This window comes from Amyelois transitella, chromosome 16 (assembly GCF_032362555.1).
Source record: "Amyelois transitella isolate CPQ chromosome 16, ilAmyTran1.1, whole genome shotgun sequence".
Taxonomy (NCBI): Eukaryota; Metazoa; Arthropoda; class Insecta; order Lepidoptera; family Pyralidae; genus Amyelois; species Amyelois transitella.
In genome coordinates, this window is record NC_083519.1 from 1904805 (window position 1) to 1928190 (window position 23386).

Genomic DNA, 23386 nt, shown 5'->3' on the forward strand with positions numbered 1-23386 from the left:
GAATGAGTGTAATTTGAAGTACATTAAGTAGATTAATATTGTGAAGGCACAGTTGGGCGTTGAGAATTCGGCCCAAGGGATTCGAACGGCAGAATTGATGGGAACATTTAGAAAATATTGCTCATCTGATATTTTGGTATTGGTAAGGGTAATGAAATGTATAAAACGTTTGTAGGAAGTATAGTTATAATGTTATTTATTCCTACAGAAGATAGGAGAAAAGAGGAGAGAAATAATCAGTTTAATATTACTAACTGTATTATGAACATAAAATTAAGAATATATGACAATAAAAAATATTTTGACATTCTTCTAACTAAACAAAATCATGGCAACCATTGCTATGCCGTATACCAAGAAGGTTGCCTACATGTTTTTAAGTTATTTGCTTAAAATTATTAGTTAGTTACAATTTTTTTTTATATTTTAGTTTTATGACTTATACTTATGGCATATACCCGTGTGGTTCCCGGCACCAATAGAAAAAAGAATAGGACCACTCCCTCTCTTTCCCATGGATGTCATAAAAGGTGAATGCGGGTATGTAGGTTTATAAACTTGGGATTCTTCTTTTAGGCGATTGGCTAGCAACCTGTCACTATTTGAATCTCAATTCTATTTTAAAGGTAAATAGCTGAACATTTTTATACTTTTGTTCAGTTTGTTCCAAAAGTTACACGATTACGCATGATTCTAACTCAATAAGTAAATGTCTTTCGTCCTAACGCTGTCACACAAGAACGACACCGAATCTAATTACGCCATTTCATTACTGGTAACGGAGAAATCAGCACATTTAAATTGCGATCGATGCTGTCCCCAAGGAAATTTCTGTCTGGACTCTCCTACAGGGACCTCCCCGGGGCGCAGTTAAAACCGCGAATGTGCCAGGATGAATCCCAACGATTCGGTCCAGCTTGGTGCCGGCCTTAGAGAGGTGTTGTTAGGGTGAAGTTTTGGCGCCCTTAGAATTAAAAGAGTATTTTTTTTTACAATTTTCCACATTATTCGTAATGAGCTGTAAAAACTCTAGTTAAGCAAGATAGCTCGGTAATTTCTGTTTTTGTGGGAATGTACGGAATGTTCTCTTAATGCTAGTCGTTATACGATGTACATGCCATATTTCATTCTAGACCTAGAGGTTTGAGCTGTGCTATGTCAGGCAATCAGACATGCTTTTTATATATAACTATAATAGTATATAATATATATAGGTAGATATATAGAAAGATAGACTCTTTATTGCACCATAAGAAAAAAAACAGAAAAAAACCGTGTATTGAGGTACAAAGGCGGACTTATCGCTAAAGCAATCTCTTCCAGATATAGACATACATATACTAATATAGATTGAAAATAGATATAATGTTCTCTTCAGTGGGGTAGGGCCGACTACAGTTCGCTCCCCGTTTTAAATATTAATCTTTATTAAATTGCTATCTTAGGTTCTCGAAACTAAATCAGAATTCCAATCGGGAGTTTATAACTTTATAGCCTAGTATTTTTTTAAGCATTTCGTGTTTTTTGTTTTAGTTTGAGGTCGTGTGGTTTTGACTTCATTGTTTTATTAGTTTTACTTCTAAGGTGATCTTGGCAAGTAAAACATGTAGCGGATGTCTACCCCTCCGGGAAAGAGGCGTGATTTTATGTATGCATGTAGAGCACTTCTTTGGGTAGGTTGTGTCATAGTCCCTTCTTCAGTCCACAATATTGTCCAAAATGTATTCTTATATCTAATAGTACTTCCTTGGAGACAAAATTATTTTTATTTACATTATAGGTACGTATTTTTTCAATGTACTGACTGAAATGAAAAATTTGCACTAAATAAAAGTGCCTATTAAGACTTATATATGTACATATTATAAGAAGAATGATTGTAAAGTCTTAAATTGCTGGCATCCCACGGCACTATAACATCATATATACATATAGTGACACGTCTTTATCACTCGCGGGGTAGACAGAGCCAACAGTCTTAAAAAGACTGACAGACCACGTTCAGCTGTTTAGCTTTATGATAGAATTGACATTCAAATAGTGACAGGTTGCTAGCATGTTGCCTAAAAGAAGAATCTCAAGTATATTGTTCTGTTCTTGTTGTAATTGTTATGACTTGAGTAATGATAAATATACAGATTTTTTTCCATTTGTATAACATTTCATAAATTAAATTATTTGTTGGAAACAAATTATAATGGATCAAATATAATGATCATGAATTGACGTGCAGTAGGCAAGTTGACCCAATTTATAAGAACCACTTCTCTCTCGTTTACTTCCAAACCATAAAATAAAGTTGATACAGAAGTATATGTCATATATTTTTCGAACTTTTAAAGATTTCTTCTTCCCAGTCAATAAGTTCTCACTTACGTTGAGGTGATTTTAAAATGATCACACGGGCATCAGTAGGATTTTTTTGTTTAAAATGATTGAAGTGACTTCCTTTAATTTGTATCAACATTAATTAAAATATCATTCAATGTTGGTGCGGTGTGGTTCCCGGCACCAATAGAAAAATAAAAGGACCTCTACATCTATTTCCCATGGATGTCGTAAAAGGCGACTAAGGGATAGGCTCATAAACTTGAGATACTTCTTTTAGGCGATGGGCTAGCAACCTGTCACTATTAGAATCTCAATTCTTTCTTTAAGTCAAATAGCTGAACGTGGCCTATCAAGATTGTTGGCTCTGTCTACCCCGCAAGGGTTAAAGACGTGATCATATGTATGTATGTCTTTCAATGAAGAGCCTCGTGAATCAAACATAGATATTCTTCCTCCTGGCGTAAATCCTAGGGACAGCCTCACCTCTTTGGAGAGGAGCCCGGAGTGTGCCGTATACCGTGATCCTAGATTGGGTAAGTTTTTATACGAAGCGACTTCTATTGACTTCCACCACCTCAGCTGGGGAACCTAAATATTAGATCATGGTTACAGCTGCGCGAGATGAACGTGCCTCGATAATCATACGTCAAAAGTCCCTAAGAATTGCGTATTTTACAGAGCTTAACGTCTATACCCTCTCTTTTTCTACCGAAACCTCTTGTTATTCCGAACACGTTTTTACGTCTTCGAGATAACCGCACTTCATTTTTGAAACGGCGATATAAATAGCACCCTCCGGCCGAATAAATTTTAAAACCATCGCTGGGTATTAAGAGAACGATTTGTTCTTTTTCACGGCAGATTAATTCCCTGCTCAGTAAATAGATACTTTTATTAGTATTCGTATTCCGTTCGCGGAGTGAGGTAATTATTGACTTTTAGACTCGCTCGTGATTATTTTATTTTCACGAGCGTTTCACGGCTCAATTGGATTACGTTTGGGTTTTGAAATCAGTAGCTTTTTTTTCTGTTTCACATTTAGTAACTTAATTTTTTATTGAATCATAAAATACTTATACTATTTAGAAATTTTTAAACACTATACGTTAAACTTACACATACACAAAACTCCAGATTTTATTATGTGAACAAAACAATTTGAACTAGTTCATTGCAGTAAAACTACAAAAATATTTCGAAACACAAGTACTTTAACCGCGTTACAGCAACATAACACAAATTGTGAACTAGGAAATTCAAGAAAAGTGTATCCAGCATTTTATCCGTGTTACATAACCCGCTTATCCGCAGATGCAAGCCCCATGTGCCAACATAAACTTGCAATGTACACGGAAGGCTGTTGTGCACATTGAGCCAGTAGGCAGGCCAGTAACATCTATAGTAGTGCCGAAGGTAAGCAAGGTTTAACGTAAAGTATGTACCTAGTTTGACAACACTCTGGCTGGTAGTCCACAATCAATATAGTAAAAAGAGAGTCGAAGGGAGAAAGCGCGTTGCCAGTTGAAAACATTTCTTCTTTACCCAGCGTTGGGGCTTCAGGGCGAGTGTGTTATAGAAATTAACCAGACAAACCATTAGAAAGTTATCTATTGACTTACATTGTGACACACCTACTGGAGGTAGAAATGCGTGAAGATTAACCAGACAAAGCATTACAAAGCTATCTATTGACTTACATTGTAACACACTTACTCGCAGTAGAATGGCGTGAAGTATCTTATAATGTAGCAGTTACTGACAGTTTCACAGTAATTCTTAATCTATATTGTACCTGTGAAATATACGACGCATTCTTTTTTCGAACGATTTAAAAAAGCCATATACATATGTAGCTGGCCAGCGCTGGACTAGCGTCTTACCCAATAACTTGACCAATGTATTAAAAGCTTTGAGAAGGAAGAAAATCCGCCTCAAAATCTCAAATAGGGTTGCCTATCGCTGGATGTTTGTTTACATCGATATGGGAGCACGTGCCTCGACATAGTATGCAAGCAGTAACTACGTTTATGCTTTTGGTAAGTTCCGTAACAAAATGAGCTTTAGAATGGGCGGTATGCTCGTAAAGTCACAAGATATTTTGAGTTAAAGCTTTATAGCGACGCTAGATCATAATGTACAATGTGACTAAGTAATAATTCTGATAAAATTTAAGTATGATTTTTTTAATGGATACAAATTTGTACTGTGTGGATCCCGGCACCAATAGAAAAAGGAATAGAATTACTCCATCTCTTTCCCATGGATGGCGTAATAGGTGACTGTTCTAAAGGCGACGCAAAGACAAAGTCAACAGTCTTGAAAATACTGACAGGCCACTTTGGGCTGTTTGACTTAATGATAGAATTGAGATTCAAATAGTGTCAGGTTGCTAGCACATCGCCAAAGTTTTTACCTTAGTCGCCTTTTCTTTTTTTCTATTGGTACCATGAACCACACGGCTCTATATCAGTTTATAATACATATTATCAGTTTAAAAAATATAAATATAAAACTACTCATGCATAAATAATGTGCAAAGACTTATTTAAATGTTACGCATTAATGCAAAAAATCATAAAATAAATCTACGCGCTAAGATATCAGAATCCTAATAAGTTGAGTGTAGTAAGTAGTTAAAATTAATATAGTGGCAACAGTGCTTTTAACTTTTTTACAATTAATCTATGCTGATTATTTTTTCGAATTCCGATTTTTACGAAATATAAAATTACAGACATATTACAAATTGTCTATATTTTAGTTCAACAATAGTGTAAGTGTATCAATATTTTTATGAAAAGTGTATAATATTTCCTATATATTTACTTTGCATAGATTAGAAAAAAATTAACAAAAAAAAAAAAAATAATTTGACCACTGATCGAACCCAATCACGACATGAAGCCACATTAACCACCGCGCCACAAAGGCTCTTTCTCAGCTTATTTCGCATTCAAGAACTGTAGGGCTGAGATAAGGGCACCCCACCATTTATAAAGTACACCAAACAGGAGAGGGCCATTTTTGACGTCATCAGGCAACCGTTGTGAATAACATTATTATGGGGATTAGCGAAATTAATAGGAAATATTCAGTGGAAACTGCCTTTGAAAATTTCCTTTTGGGAAAATGAGATAGTTGTTAATACATTTGTAACTTTTCTTTAAAATGTATTTTTATGATTTTAGAATATTGCGAGCTTATGTTATGACAATTGTTATACATAATTGTCAGTTTGTGTCGTAAAAAATTTATGTAAAATCGACAATTGAAACTTTGCTTTAATTTTTCCGATATTGTGGGGTAAGATCTACATACATACAAGAGAAATTACTTATAAAATTTGCCGAGGTAGTCAGAAACCACATTTCTTCATACTTTTTTCGCTTTATTCCTAGCTCTCTTCTCGCGCAAAGCAAAATCTATACAGACTATATATCTTCTTCTTCCTCTTAGCGAAATTCTGAACTGCGCCTTTTGACCTCAGAGTCTGAATTGGCAAAATTAGGCGTTAAAACAAAGTGACTCCCGTCTGGCTTCCGCAATTTTTGTAGGGGAACCTAGCCCATAATGGTTCATGGTAAAATCTGTACTAAAAAATCTCGTATATTCGAGTACATATATATATAAAATTCTTTGATTGATTGAAAATATATATTATAAAATATAGAAGAAGAAAGATTGAAAAGTCTTAAAGTGCTGGGAACCCACGGCACTATAACATCATACAAAAGAGACACGTCGTTATCCCTTGCGGGGTAGACAGAGCCAACAATCTTGAAAAGACTGATAGGCCAGTTCGGCTGTTTAGCTTAATGATAGAATTGAGATTCAAATAGTGACAGGTTGCCAGTCCATCGCCTAAGAAGAATCCCAAGTTTAAAAGCCTATCCCTAACATCATATTTCTTGTGATAATGATATTGTTATACGTAATATTCGCTCATACCATTACGATCGGCGTGGGAGTGAAGACAGCTGTGTGGTATTTCGTAACTAAATAATAAAGGAATGTTTTATATATGTAATGAATGCATATTTCCTAGTTAATAAGGTTAGATATTTGTCTAAAATTCTGCCTTGGATTAATTGTAGCGTGCTACTTAGCGGATGTTGAAGTTGTGTACATTGATATTGTACTAAAGTTAGGAATATTTTCTAATGTAAAGTAACTGAAAATATATTTATTTAAGTATTCCTCAGTCAGAAATCAGTGCTTACTTTAAAAAATACTTTTATACTAGGTATAGTTATTTTATACCTAGCTATCTACCTACATATACATATATATATAATAACATCTATACACCTTGTCGGGTAGACAGAGCAGTTTTGAAATACTGATAGCCCACTTAGAATTGAGATTCAAATAGAGACAGGTTGCTAGCCCGTCGCCTTAAAAAGGAATCCCAAGCTTACAAGCCTATCCCTTAATCGCCTTTAACGACATCAATGGAAAAGAGATGGAGTGGTCCTATTCTTTTCTCTATTGGTGCCGGGAACCACACGGCAATATCTTAACAGTGTCGAGAATCGTGAAGATATTGTCCCCTCACCGCTTCTATAGTGAAACGGGTTAGTAACAGGATACGGATATCGGTAAAGCTATTTGAACTGGAGTCTACGGGAAGTGCACTGGTGTGTTTTTGATGCACTAGATAAGAGAGGCGGGACATTTTGTTCGTTTATCAACAAAGCACTGCTTTTAGAGTGCATTTTGGCATGTACCTAATGCAAATCTGATGGCAATGCGAATCAGACGTTGAGGCTCGTAGTAACATACATACATATAGACACGTCTTTATCTCTTGCGGGATGAACGGAGTCAACAGTATTGAAAATAGTGATAGGCCACGTTCAGCTGTTTGGCTTATACAGATAGAATTGTGATTCAAATAGTGACAGGTTGCTAGTCCATCGCCTAAAAAAGAATCCCAAGTTTGTAAGCCTATCCCTTAGTCGCCTTTTACGACATCAATGGGAAAGAGTGGTCCTATTCTTTTTTGTATTGGTGCCGGGAACCACACGGCATATACATATGTCACGACACGGCATATCTGTCATATACTATTTGAATCTCAATACTATCATTAAGCCAAATAGCTGAACGTGGCCATTCAGTCTTTTCAACTGTTGGCTCTGTCTGCCCCGCAAGGGATATAGACGTGACCATATGTATGTATGTATTATGACAGAATGAGAGCAAAATATGACATTTCAAAGCTAATTTGCATCCCAATATTAGGCAGATACTTTCGTTTCCAAGGTAAAGAATTTCATCCTAGAAATTTGTGAAGAAACTGCAATGAAACGCATAAAAAGAGTAAGAGCATCCGGAGAATTAAATCAGATCGCATTCAAATCAAAGGAGACTCGGTTTAAAAGAATTCTTCAATCATTTTACGGAAGTCGGACGGAAACCGTGTTACCGGGCCGGCGCCGTGCGTCCGGTTGGAACACGGGCCAATAGATACAAAGTGCTGTAGATAGTTGGAGATATTTCTTTCTTCTTACAAAGGGACTGTAAGTTTTGTAAAGACTTGATTTTTTAACTGTTTTTATTGTAGCAGGCATCTGCCGTGTAGTTTCATATCTTCGTGGTCGAATCGGTAAAGTGCCCGGTTAAAATGCCTGCTAGAAAGGCACAGGTTCGAATCCCACTTCGGCCGAAGTTATGTCCATTAGTTTGAATACTAACGATGCTCTTACGGCGAAGGAAAACATCGTGGTGAAACCTGCACATTCAGGCTTGAATGTGCAACTATGATCGATCCAATACGGGTTAGATTTACCTGCAATGGTTGCGGAGAAACGAGAACGAGATTACCTTGATATTTGATATCCTTTTTATCCCTCGAGATTAATTCCACGCGGACGAAGTCGCTGGCGGCCTCTAGTATGTAGATATATTTGTAGCATTGAACTCTTTGTATTCACCCCAAAGGCTTCTCAATCGTGGCACGGAAGTAGGACGGAAACCGTGTTACCGGCCCGGCGCCGTGCACTGCTCTGTGCCAATAGATACAAGATATTGTTTAGATACGAGTAGATGCTTTTGCCAGGGGCTTGGGAATGAGGTTCATTTTCGAATTTCTTACATATATATATATATGAATCACACCTCTTTCCTGCAGGAGTAGGCAGAGACCATCTTTCCTATGTTTTATTCTTCGAAAAATAGAGATTTTTCGAAGAATAAAACATAGGAATTTATAGAGATAAATGTTGTTTTATTGTTATTTATGCTTATGAGTGTGTTAGGACAATTATGGATGAATAGACTAAGGAAATACCGGCTTTATTACATAGAAAAGTCAATAATTGCAAGCCTTTGTCATAAATTAATTATACAGTTTCTTGTTTGGTATCCATGATGTTATTTGGAGCGGAATTCGGTTACTTGAAGTTTATAGCTTCTCCAAAATAGTTTGCGTCGCCGTAACGACTAAATTTTTTTGATAAATCAACAACCTGCATCATTTAAAATAGATAACACGCTTTTCCATCCCTCATTATAGCTGTTTTCAGCTCAAAATGTCGGACAAAAGTGGGCGCTAAGCACTGGCTGTTGACCTATTTATATTCTTGCATACGTAACGTATATGAAAACGTTCCGTGAAAAGTGCGCTTTAAATAAATAGGGTCCGAGACAGCCACCCTGGGACTGGACCGAGCATTTCATATTACCGTGAGAAGTGTGTTCTCTTTGCGTCCAATTGATTGGTCCCCATCTCATTTGTCTTGCTACGTTTATACATAATATCACGCCTATTTTTTTGGAGGGTGAAGACTAAATTTTTTCACTTGCCATGATTCTTGCGCATCTTAATATAATTATCAATAAAGTTAAGTCTTGTTATACTTGTCTCCGCTGGACTCGTCTTAGATGCTTTATCGACACTCATGCAAGTTGCTGTTTTGATTTGTACTGATTGGTAATTTATCATATTCAAGTTTTTGCGAAACGTAGCAAAGAAAATAGTGGGTACCACTTAGGTTACTTCCCGCTTAGATGGTAACGGAAAATAGGGAAGAGTCTAATACAAACTTTTAACAATGAAATAACTGTGACCATTTCTAAATGTCAGTTCGATCATAAGCCATGAAGGTAACACCTTTATGGCTTATGATCGAACTGAACTGACGTGGTCTTTGAGTGTCAATAGGTATATATTATGGTATAGTATATTGAAAGTCAATTGTCTTATCCGTAAGTGACAAAACCGTGACATGAGTGTTATGAGAAACTTACTTGTTATATTTTATTCGTTTGAATGTGCTTACGGTAGCATTTTGTATTTGAGATAATTTGAGTTTCGAATTCATTTTGTATTTTTTTTTGTAATTTAACAACTGCTGTTATTTTTTTAATTTTTTACAATTAGGCCGGGCTTTCTTTTTCAAATAAGGCATATGGAAAGGTCCAATATGTAAGATACAAAGGGAACGCACCAACGACCAATACTTTATGTAGAAAAATACGCGGAAATATTTTTGTTGGCGTTTTCCGCTAGTCATTATGAGATTTTTAAAGCAGATTTTGTGATTTTCATTCAATGCTAAACAAGCTACTTCTGCAACATCTACGTGGAAGCGTTAAATTGGTAATAATGCACCTCTAGAAAAATGTGATATTAAGTTACCTAGTAATTTATCAGAACAAGAGACGCTCCTCGGCTCCGCCTGCGTAAATTGAAAAATCCCGTTAAAATCTGTACACGTGAGAATTTTCATAAATTCCTCCTTAGCGGACGTCTCCGATTTTCAATCTACCTGTCTTGCCAAATTACATCTTTATAGGCTCAGTAGTTTATGAAATTTCTTGATACCATCAAGAAATTGTCATTGTGAGTGAATAGGTGAGTGTTTTACATACAAAGCATGGCACGCGCGATGCAGTTTTTATCGCGCGAACAACTATCGCTGTGTCGCTTATTATTATGACTTTAAAAGTCATGACTTCGGATGATGTTAAAAACTTCACTATATGAACGTGTTATTCTCTTAGTCCAAACTATTTCCTTACACATACATATGATCACGTCTATATCCGAAGCGGTAGACGAGCCACCAGTCTTGAAAAAACTGATAGACCACGCTTAGTTGTTTGGCTTAGTGATAGAATTGAGATTCAAATAGTGACAGGTTGCTAGCCCATCGCCTAAAAGAGGAATCCCAAGTTTATAAGCCTATCCCTTAGTCGCCTTTTACGATATCCGTTTTTCCTCACACCCCTCACACATTCCCTCACACGATTATATATTTATTTAGTTACTAACATACCTAGAATATACCTAGAATAGGTATGTTATATACAAAGACAATGTTCCTCTAACGAGGCCGACTACATTATTGTTTCCAAATTGAGTGAACAGCAGAAATTGAGGTTGGCCAATAGCGCATGGCTGCTTTGTCTTGTTCGTGGAGTGTGCATTCAGCTTTAAATTGATATTCAGTCTAAGTACGGGTGGTCATTGTGCAAATAATGATATAGTTCGATTTTTAAAATGTCTCCTAGTATAATCAAACAAAAAAAAAAATAGAAGAAATTTAAAGCGAAGTTTAAATAAAAAAAAAATTGGAAGAATTTGGAATGTTGCTCTTAAGCACTTGTAACATAAACGTTAGAAATAAGAACGAAAATGTAATATCCTTAAAACCTTCTAAATTCGTCGACATCAATTCGATTATTCAATCCTCGCAAACGAAGTCTGGGGCGGCAGCAAGTTATACAAAAGATATAACATTCATATTTTAAGAACTTTCTACTGTTTATAAATAACAGTCACGGCAGTGTCGTGTGGTTCCCGGCACTCCATATCTTTCACAGCGATGTCGTAAAAGGTGACTAAGGGAAAGGCTAATTAAATTGAAATTCTTCTTGTAGGCGACGGGCTAGCAGCCTGCCACTATTTGAATCTCAATTCTGTCATTCAGCCATTCAGCTGAACGTGGCCTTCCAGTCTTTGCTACTACTAACTACTGGGTCTGTCTACCTCGCAAAAAATAAAGACGTGACTATGTATGTATGTAGGTAACGGCATGCTCTTGGGAAATCGTGTACAAAAGAAAAAGTTATACACTTTTCTGTTGAACACAAAAATTTAACATTAGGTACATGTAACTATTAGCTGTGCCCGCGACTTCGTCCGCGTGGAATAATTATTTCGGGCATCATTGAAGCTCAAAGATGAATAAATAATTTACCCCGTTTTTTTCACATTCATCGATAAATACCTAGTTTATTCAACACAAAAAGAATTTTTCAATTCAAACCCGTTGTTCCTGTTAGCGTGTACAAACAAACAAAACCCTTCTGCATTATAATCTTATATATAAAAATGAATCGCTAAATGTGTTGGTAAGCGCATAAATCAAGAACGCCTGGACCAATTTGACCAATTCTTTTTTTTTAATATTCGTCAAAGCTCAAGGATGGTTTTTACGGCGAAAAAATACCAAATAATTGCCTGAAAAACCTTAAAAACAGTCCTTTTCTTTATCCCATACAAACGTTTTCTAACTAATACGTACAGTCAATTTGAGCTTTATTGCTAATGTATAAAGCTCACTGTTGTGTAAGCAATGTAGGTCTAATAGATAGGAACAAAAAACTGTCATATTACAAATCTTTTTGACAGTACGAAGTCTGTCGGGTCCGCTAGTATTTGTATACTTAGATGTAACAGGATAATGCGCGCTCTCGTGTCAATGGTAGAAATGTGTTACCTTCTGAGGTCGGCAGTCATCACGCTGCTATTGGCCAAGCTATGCATTGGCTGTAACTAACTGCGGCACGCAATGCCAAATAATTTGTTATTGACGGCCGCTATGCAGGACGTGAGTTATGATGGCTATACCAATGTTCTGATGACGTTTCAGTATGAGTACATGATTATTGTTTGGTTGTTTGTTTGTAAACTCTTTATTGCAAAAGAAGTATTTCAAAATAGTAATTGGATTAAAAATAATTTTTCCTAAATTAATATTGAGGATGCGGTACAATAATCATAATTGATTATTGTAACGCATCCTCAATATTAATTTCAATTAATTAATGATAAAAATACATAAATAATATAATATAAGTGCACTCAATTATTAGATGCAGTCTCTCATCGTCAGTCGTTCATCAGAATGCAGTCTTTTGATTAGTGTTATTATAGTACTAAGTTAAAAAACCTAGTTTTATAAAGAATGTCTTATCTAGAATTTAAAACAGCTAATGATATTTCATTTTATGAAACGTACATAGCAATATTATAACAAATAAATGTAATAAAATGTATTTGAATTTATTGCTCTATTTATAGGTATTATTTATCTATTTATTGACACTGAATTATATAGTGATGTGACAAACTTGGAAATATTTTTACTTTTTTTTTTGCCGGATGGCGCAGAATAGCTAGCTTATTTTTATGTTCTAACTATTTGTAATCTATGTCTGACAAACATAAATTAATTAAGAACATTATAGGCAGTATTTTAAAATTCATAGACAAGTGTTTTTTCGTGATTGACGGCCTCTGTGGCGCAGCTGTAGTACGCTTGTATGTGACAACGGAGGTCCCGGGTTCGAATCCCGACCAGGACATGATGGAAAACGAACTTTCTCTGATTGGCCTGGGTCTTGGATGTTTGTCAATATAAGTATTTATTATAAAATATAGATAGTATCTTTGAGTTGGTATTTCGTAACACAAGTTTCGAAATCACTTCGAGGCTAACTCAGTCTGTGTAATTTGTCCCGTATATATTTATTTTCTTAAAAAAATCTTCTAAAGCATGTAATTTAAAATGAGACGGTCTGTGCACGATAAAAATGTTACTTCTATGCTTTATCATTAAAATGTTCCGGCTTATTGTTCTCCACATAAAAATCCATCAACGTTTAATCTTTTAGAGGAAATTGTTCCTTGATACGATTCGTCTCATTATTTTAAACTCAAGAGGCCTTAAAGAGACGGAAATAATGAAAAAATTGTCCTCGAAAACTTTTTATTGTGCTTCAGAAGGGGTTCAATTAAATACTCCGCCCTTTTGAAAACAGGCAAACAGGACGGCATCAAATTGGATCTTTAGCATAATTGGATAGGATTTCCTTGTTAAAGTTGAATCATAGACGGGGTATTGAAAGTTGAGAATAAACGACTATTAATCAACTTGTAGTTGGTTACTATTTTTGTTGTACTTGAGGAATTTATTTATTTATTTAAAACTTCATTGAGCCTCAAAGATACAATAGGTGGACTTAATGCTAATAGCATTTACTATCAGTCAAACAGCAGTGCCGTGTGGTTCCCGGCACCAATACAAAAAAGAATGGGACCACTCCATCTCTTTCCCATGTATGTCGTAAAAGGTGACTAAGGGATAGGCTTACAAACTTGGGATTCTTTTTAGGCGATGGGCTAACCTGTCGCTATTTGAATCTCAATTCTATCATTAAGCCAAATAGCTGAACGTGGCCATTTAGTCTTTTCAAGACTGCTGGCTCTGTCTACCCCGCAAGGGATATAGATGTGACCATATGTATATATGTATGTATCAGTCATACAATTTTCTTTTTTCTGCAATAAGCCTTGCGTGAAGAGAGTTATGAATGTGGATGAAGCGAAGGAAGTATGCAGAGATCGTGGCAAGTGGAAAGATATAGTTTCTGCCTACCCCTCCGGGAAAAATGCGTCATTTAATGTACGTATGTATGTATAAGTCGTGGATGCTAGTCTATTATTATATATTAGTATTTCAAAACAGTGCCGTCCGGTTTCCGACCCTTTAGAATACAACAACCTCATGTCTTGCTCATTAATGTCGTAAAAGGCGATTAAGAGATAATCTTGGGAACTTGAGGTCCCTATAACATACTAGCTAGCAACCTGTCACTATTTGAATCTCAATTCCATCATTTAGCCATACAGCGGAAGGTGGCTTTTCAAAACTATTAGCTCTGCCTACTCCGCAAAGGATATAGACGTGAGTGGTTCTATTCTAACGTGCAAGAAACCACACGTTTTATGATATTTTCCTACATACATACAAACATATGGTCACGTCTATATCCCTTGCGGGGTAGACAGAGCCAACAGGCTTAAAAGGCTGAATGGCCACGTTCAGCTATTTGGCTTAATGATAGAATTGAGATTACAAATAGTGACAGGTTGCTAGCCCATCGCCTAACTAAGTATCCCAAGTTTGTAAGCCTATCCCTTAGTCGCCTTTTACGACATCCATGAGAAAGAGATGGAGTGGTCTTATTCTTTTTGTATTACACGGCACCTTACGCCACATATTTTCCTTTGTAAAAGAATACAAATGCAAAATTCATTACAGGTGGTTGAAGACTGGAAATTCATGTCCATGGTTTTGGACCGATTCTTCCTCTGGTTGTTCACCATCGCCTGCTTCGTGGGGACCTTCGGTATCATCTTCCAGTCTCCCTCGCTCTACGACACGAGGGTACCAGTGGATCAGCAGATCTCATCAATCCCTATGAGGAAGAATAACTTCTTTTACCCGAAAGACATCGAGACTATTGGCATTCCGGTAGTTTAATTTTGAGATTGGTTGCTCGGTTGTGCGCGGGCGCACAATATTGTCTTCATTTTTGTTTGATTGTAAGTTATTTGATTTGCATGATAGTTTAAATGTATAATTACACTACTTGTTCTCTTTTGTTTATATTAAAAATATATATCTATTTATATTTATAAACAATCAAGTTAATGTCCGAAAGCTGATTTTAATTTTGTGGTGATTCACTCAAAATATATATCGGCATACGATATGTATGGATGGATGTATGGCAAAATGATTAAATTCTGATACAAATAAATGTTTTAGTTATCTTGACTTCTCTATCTGAGTCAAGTACCTATTTATTAAAGTCGACAATGAACAAGTACATTAAATTATCCTACATATAATTATATTATGCTCAACGAATATACTTGTAACAATTTATGTTAAAAAAGTGGCAATAATAATCAGAAAAAATCATGTGTACTTAATCTATACTAATCTCAGGAACTACTGGTTCGAATTGAAAAAATCTTTTTGTGTTGAATAGGCCAATTATCGAGGAAGGCTTTAGGCTATACTAATGTATGTATAACATCACGCTGCAACTATTAGAAGAGAAGAAATAATGGAAAATGTGAAAAAAAAACGGGGTAAATTATTCATCATTGAAGGCTTCTATGATGCTCAAAATAACTATTCCACGAGGGCGAACACAGCACACAACACTAGTTAACTAATAAGTATAAAAAACATGTTTTTGTTACTTATATGAATAAATTTGACGACCGCTCAAAATAAATCTATACACCTCAGTAGACTCGTCCCAAACACTCTACCATGAAAGTCTTCTTACTTATCTTAGAAATAGAAGTACGAATAAGTCCACTGCAAAATATATACTTAATTACGTATTATGTAATACTAATCAGTTTTTTTTTATAAAGCCATATTATTGAAACAATAATACTTAAATCAAGTTTCGAAGAAACGATGTCATTGTAATGGCTTTATCTTGTAATGGAAATTTTAAATAAGAATTTAATGTAAACTTAACTTAAGATTTTAGAAATATAACTGGCTGTGACTATGAGTTTTTAATATTTTATAATTAAACCTAGATTTTAACTAGTGCATGTTTATTATGATAATATTAGCTGCAACTGCAGTAAGATTAATGTTTTATGCACAATAAATATTATATAAAATATTTTTCGCTTTATTTGAAACACCTTTGATATAATTATACCTAAGGTTGCAAAATGTATAATACCCCATGCAACATTGAACCAAGTTTGTTACCCTTATAAGGCTGGTTTTAGAGTGACGCCGGCAACACGCGCCGTTGAGCAGCGCGTTGCAAACCGCGCGTTTGACCGGCGTCAATAAAAGAGCGTGAACAAATTTACAATGCATAGACTTGATGATGATTCATCCATTTTAAATTATTTGACAAAATGGAGGACCTTGTTTACTTTCTAATCAATTAATTTAGTATACTTTATATCATCCACGTAAATGATAACTAATGTTTTGAAATACATAAGCTAAAAGATACTGAACAACTATTATATGAATCTGGTAATTTATGTAGCTGAGCTTGGCCTATCAGTCTTTTCAAGACTGTTGGCTTTGTCTACCCCGCAAGGGATATGGACGTAACGATATGTATGTATGAATCTGTTGTGTGTGTAAGTGTCTCTAGCTACCTCCCTATCTTTTGTAAACTTAATGTTATGAAACGTGTCAATATTCCTCGCAAAAAAAGTTCTCCGTTAACATGAAAGCTTTCTAATTTAGAGCCAATTATAACGAGGTCTCTTAATTGGCCAAAGAGCCAGGTACTCTTCATTTTACTGTGTACTAAATTTCCTGAATAGCTTTTTCAGACTTCGGTCTCGGGCCGAGGTGATTTATTTGAACAGTAAAAATTTAGATATTTCAGTACCTGCCAGTAACGGAACAAGTAGCACATAAAAATAAGTAATTTTTATAAGTTGTTCAATCTGCGTCTTCAAGAAAAAGAAACATAAAACATATTCAGAAATCTAAATATAATCTGGCATTGAGAAATTTGATAAGTACCTAGTGGAAGCTAAAATAAAATTTCTAAACATACATACATTTGATCACGTCTTTATTACTTAAAGAGTAGCTACATTTGGCTAGTATGGCTCAATGATGGAAATGAAATTCGTTAAAACAAATGAAATTAAACTTGAATATAGGGTAAAGTGCTACCCTACTCATATTTAAAGAGTAGAACTAGTAGGTATTATTCGGCTAATACACGTTGTATGAAAAAAAAACACAAATTTCTGTAGACCAACAAAAAAAATTTGTAACTAAGTAAACAAAACGCAAACACCGCGGGCGGCCAAAGCAGAATTTTTTTGCGGCCTTTTTACTGTAGCCTAACCGGAAAAAAATATCCAGAAATCAAATATCCAGAAATCAAATTTACTTGTCAACCTCATTTTGATTGATATAGAGAAAGTGGCCAGTATCAAAATCATTTATTCAAAAATGGTAATTCAATTATAAAAAATGTCATCATAAATCAAGCAGCCGTTCGTTAAGAATGTCGTATTTCAACCAGTCGGGTTATAACGTCGAACAAGCTGTAAGGACAGTCGTCTAGGTACATATCACAGTTCCTGTTGTGACCATTTGCTTCGGCCTCGTAATATTCGTCGTCTATGCCTTCCTCGCGAGATGATGAGGGCCTGGAAGTGAAAAGGTAAGTTGCTTAAGTACCTAATGAAAATTTATTATAAGAAACTGGTGAATATACTACTTCTGAATGGGCCTGAAAATGACTAGGTAACTTGGTTAGGTAAACGAATTTTCCAGAAAATGTTTATGCTCTATACCAGCTGGGATCAAATCCGTGCTTTCGGTTTCTAGTTTTCTCTGTTTGTGAGTGAGTATGTTTAAAGACAGTAAACCTATTCTGGTTTTAGGTTGTGTAGGTCAGACTACGGACATCCGTGTAAAAAATAGTATTTTCGTTAAATCACTGTGTTAAATCGTGGACAGTCAATGTCCACCATTTACCACAGGTTAAATAATAGACATTGACTCCGAAACAAAAAAGACTAATCATGCTACCGGAAATATATTTAGATGATACAGTCATAAATATCATTCTTTAAAAAGATTACACGGTAGGCAGAGCCAATAGACCTAGACTCGAGATTTTTGGCTAGCATAATGATGAAATTGACGGATTCCTAGCTTATAAGAAGAATATACATACGAATATATATAGACGAACATATCTTGATCAAATTAAGGACGTCCTGGTAAAGGGTCAGGTCAAAAGTACCCGAAACCGCCGAGCTTGCATGAAGAGAGTTATGAATGTGGATGAAGCAAAGGAAGTATGCAGGGATCGTGGCAAGTGGAAAGAGGTAGTCTCTGCCTACCCCTCCGGGAAAGAGGCGTGATTTTATGTATGTATGTATGTAAGAAGAATATCAAGTTATAAGCCTTTCCAGGACTGATTTTTACAATTACAAAGCACGTCACGTCTATATCCCTTGCGGGTAGAGAGAGCCAACGAGCGATGTAGAAAAGACTTAGAGGCCACGTTCAGCTGTATGGCTTTATGATGGAACAAAGTTATAATAAATACATATATACATATGGTCACGTCTATATCCCTTGCGGGGTAGACAGAGCCAACAGTCTTGAAAAGACTGAATGGCCACGTTCAGTTATTTGGCTTAATGATAGAATTGAGATTCAAATAGTGACAGGTTGGTAGCCCATCGCCTAAAAGAGGAATCCCAAGTTTATAAGCCTATCCCTTAGTCGCCTTTTACGATATCCATGGGAAAGAGATGGAGTGGTCCTATTCTTTTTTGTAATGGTGTCAGGAATCACACAGCACAATTATATATATATATATATATATATATATATATATATATATATATATGTACATATTATGTATGTAACTGTACATAATTGTTCATCCACTATAACATTTGCGATGTGATTCTGTGGCAATAGCTTACGTGAATATAATGTGCATGACGTGGCCCAGCAGCCCGTTGTGGTGAAGCGGCGTCTCTGCGGCTTCGCATATGTTCCTGAGCATGCATTCCCGCCCTTTCATTCCGTACCTGTAAACGTTAACTAAATGCTTTAATAAAGTTTAGAGTGTTGAGCGCAATTGTTAATAATATCATAAAAATTTATTTGAAAATTTTAATTGAAGATGTTAAGAGTTATTTGAAAAGAATCTCTTGTTAAGTTGATGAAATATAATTTAGTTACACAATAAAAGATGCTGAATATAATATATATATATAATATGTATATATATAATATGTAATATATATATATATATTATATAATATATATATATATTATTCTTGGTCATCAGACTGTAACATTTGCGATGTATGTCTGTGGCATATATCGCAAATGTTACATAAATAATGACTTTCTTTTTTTGATTCAAAGGTTGCGAGGTCAGATGGGATTCGCATTGGGTAAAAACCTGACTCACCGAATTCAGGATCCATGGTCAAAGGATCACCCCGGGCAGCTCTTCAGAGTGGTGAGGATGCAACCGGGACTAAACCCAGGAGGAAGAAGACTGACTGTCATACAACACACAACACAGTCGGAAGTACTATATGTGTAGATATGTATATTATGGTTTGTATGTTCCATGCTTAGTCTGCGAGACTCTTGGAGAGGATCTCTCTAAATTCTTAACGGGACTTTTATTTTCACAGGTAGTACCTTCACACAGGTAAAAGGTCAGGTCAAAAGTACCCGAAACCGCCGCGCTTGCATGAGAGAGAGTTATGAATGTGGATGAAGCGATGGAAGTATGCAGAGATCGTGGCAAGTGGAAAGAGGTAGTCTCTGCCTACCCCTCCGGGAAAGAGGCGTGATTTTTATGTATGTATGTACCTTCACACGATTAAACTATAGCTATTTTATGACTAAATATATAAAGAATAATTTAGCATTACAGGCTTACTCACTCTTGAAATCTGTTTTCTAACATTGTATAAGCGAGTTCTCTTGTCACACTGCGCGTCTGTCGAGAGCTGATGATCTGAAATTAAAAAAATAATTAAATCTGAGTTCTTTAGAACAATTTGAAACAAATTAAAGGAGAGAGATTATTTTTTATGGCGACGGGCTAAGAACCTGTTTTTTTAATTATTTAATACCTTATTGGCCAAAAAATATGTACAAAGGGCGGACTGAATGACGTTTGGTATTCTCTATCAGTATACCAGCTTACCAAACAGAAAAACTTTAAGTTGGTGGTGCGATAAAGTGCGTGCAAACAAACTACATAATACATACAAGGTTCATAAAATACATACACATTAAATATCAAATTAGGATGACCCATTTTTGATCTGCCGAAGGAAGAAACCATTCACAGCATGTTTGAACGCCAAGCGACTAGGAGCTCTCACAATCATTTCAGGAAGAGCGTTACCTTTCAGTCGTTTCTACAATGTTGGTGCTGTCTACCCCGTGAGGGATAAGACTTAATGTTTGTATGTTCACTTACTGGCAGGTTAGGAAACAGGACTTCATCAATTTGCGTTATGTTTGTGACTTCACTGTAGTTGGCCTCGAAGTTGTATGAGACAAACACGTTCTTGTCCGGGATATCTAGCGGCACGGCTATAGCTACGAATACCTGAAATTATAATTTAACTAGAGGCCGCCCGCGACTTCGTCCGCATGGAAACCCTATCAATCCCGCGGGAACTCTGGGATAAAAAGTAGCCTATGTGTTATTCTGGGTCTTCAGCTACCTACATACCAAATTTCATGGTAATTGGTTCAGTAGTTTTTGCGTGAAAGAGTAACAAACATCCATACAAACTTTCGCCTTTATAATAGTAGTAGGATACATTACCATAGATCGGAATAGGTAGTTTGATTTTATGTACTTGCATCATAAATTACCATAGAAAGCATAACATGGATAAGCCTCTTTTCCGGGATTCCATTTCAGTACTTACACTTACAGTAAACTACATTGTCCGCGGGTAACATAGGACTACAATTTACGTGAACGAAGTCGGGGGAAAATAGCTACAACTAATATATTCTTCATCCCACTTGTAAAAATTCCGGAAAAAATCTCAATAATTTACAAATCCCGCAATCCCGGAGGCATGTCCATATTAATATATACGTTTCAGTTCATTGACCCCAATTCAATCTACCTATTCCGATCTTTGTACTACATTATATTGTAACTATATTTGAACCTTTTGGGGTAGAAACTCTGGGACCGTGGGGCCCATCTGCCCATCAGCTTTTCCGACATTTTAAGTTTGTTACCGCTTCTTTTGCACTGTCTTGGAAGCGGCAGTAAATACAGTTTTAAGTTATTTATTTGACGTTAACCGATGTTGTGAAACCAAAAGATTTGACAATTATTAAGCGATATGAAGTATTCTATAATAATGAATAAAAATTAAATTTTTAATTTTGAATTGTCGAAAAAGCTGAATGAGGTATCTCGTGACCGGAGAGCTGTAAATTATCTGGCTCAGAGAATTCAAAATAGCAATGCTGCCAGCATTCTGGGCACACTCCCGCAAGTTGATTCAATGCAGGGACTGTACAATTTGTGAATTAAATTTTAGTTTGTAATGATCTTTTTTCTTTCTTTTTATAAGTAGTTTAAGCTTTAGATTCAATTTGATTAAGTTTTCTATGTATAACATGCAGCTTGGAAGAATTATATATGCAATTACAAGTTATACAATTGACGGCGTGTTTACGAGTATTACAGTGATGTACGTGTACCTGCCTGTAAACCCTAGGTTTGTTTCCGCGTCAGGCAATGATGAAAAGTTAATGTCTAGTTTAGATATGCTAGGTAATCCCGTCTGAGCTCTGGGATTTTTCCAGGGGAAATTAACCCATACTTATACGTGTAGTTGCCCAAATGTGCAGGTAACTTCATGATTCCCTCACTGTCAAAATAAACCAATGTATGTATATAACTCAGAAAAGAGTTTTTGGTCATACCCAGGGAAGGATTTGAATCGCTCGATCACCAACTCTTTTGTCGTGTGGTTCCCGAACAAAACAGAAGCTCTCTACTTAATCGGATGACTTAATTTTAAACAAATATAAATTAACCTCTTAGTTGTGTAGTTGTGTGAAAAATAGCTGAACGTAGGCCACGTTCAGCTATTTTTCACACAACTTTTCAAGACTGTTGGCTCTGTCTACCCCGCAAGGGATATAGACGTGACTATATGTATGTATGTATGTTGTGTGAAAGATACTTACGCCATAAAGACTAGTTGGCGGGAAAATTATTGTTCTTCTTTGTCTGATGCTTTTTTCTGAATTACAAGCACCAATCAACCCTCTGTTGAGGAAAAAAGTATATATTTTTAAGTACCTTTTCTCTAAAGTCTAAAGGTTAGGAATACATTAAAACGATCAGCTCTCTTGTAGAGAGAATGAATGAATGTGGATGAAGCGAAAGAAGTGTGCAGCGGATCATGGTATGATAAAAAACGTAGCCTCTGCCTATCCCTCCGGGAAAAAGGCGTGTTGTATATGTTGTGTTTTAGGTTTTCATTCTCTAATGCTTGAATATGCACCCAAGTAACATTAAGCTTTATAACTAAGATATTTTATCACCAAACAATAGGCTTATAACCATTGTGACTGCTTGTACTATAAATGTTTCTAAAAGATCGGGTTTGTTCTATGAGGTAAAAGAGTTCAGTTATATAAATTAGCTCTTAAAATGCATACACGACCACATAAAATAATATTTATATATTTATCCTTTAAAAAGTATAAAGCATGCGATTATAGTACGGTAGATAATCTTAATTACATGTTTTTATATATGTCCAGTTCTAATGATGCGTCAGAATTAATAAATAGTAATCCTGACTAGAAGATCGGCCTGCAGGCTGCCTCACACTGATTTTCTTTAGTAAATACTCGAATAAGTCATTTTTACATGGCAGGATTTGAACCTGACATGCCGTACACGACTTACACCACTTTGATCGTTCACCCTTAACTATAAGGTAATCCCACACTTGATAACTAAGAAAAAACATTATTTTCAAAAGAATGAAATTAAGACGAGGCTAACTTATGTAAAAAGGGCTAACAGAAAAATGGACTCACAAAGTCGCTATTACTTTCAACAACTCCATTTTCTAGCACATATAAACACAAGTCACCAACACTATACGTATAAAATGAAACTAAACCGAACATACGGACAGGCTAACTGTTCTATATGTGTGGAAAATTATCACATATCCGTTAAACTGACGATAATTGGATCTAGTTCAGGCGAGACACAAATGTGAAAGTTATGACAATTGTTTTAAGTTTTATGGAAAAAAAATAATAGTAAGTCTCTTAAATATATCTCTAAGAGTGAAGGACTACGGAACTTAATACTTTTTGTTTGTTTGTTTGTTTGTAATATCTTTATTGCATAGAAATTTACACAGTAACAAGAAATAGTATATAGTTATGAAATAAACAAA

The 23386-nt window shown here is 35.6% G+C and overlaps 2 protein-coding genes across 2 annotated transcripts in view; one reads left to right on the top strand and one right to left on the bottom strand.

The window, feature by feature from the left end:
* LOC132902667 (acetylcholine receptor subunit beta-like 2) overlaps positions 1-14888 on the top strand; it is a 30077-nt gene extending 15189 nt beyond the window's left edge. The window contains exon 5 of the mRNA XM_060948629.1: positions 14667-14888. Coding sequence (XP_060804612.1) covers positions 14667-14888 — 222 coding nt within the window. The remainder of the gene's footprint in view (positions 1-14666) is intronic.
* A 2519-nt stretch (positions 14889-17407) lies between these two features.
* On the bottom strand, positions 17408-23044 carry LOC132902668 (uncharacterized). The gene is made up of 6 exons (XM_060948630.1): positions 23016-23044; positions 22152-22233; positions 20404-20535; positions 19859-19932; positions 18875-18982; positions 17408-17578 (listed from the first exon to the last, which is right to left on the bottom strand). Exons 1-6 carry the CDS (start codon positions 23042-23044, stop codon positions 17428-17430), a joined length of 576 nt encoding a protein of 191 aa, XP_060804613.1. The 3' UTR covers positions 17408-17427.
* Positions 23045-23386: the final 342 nt, after the last annotated feature.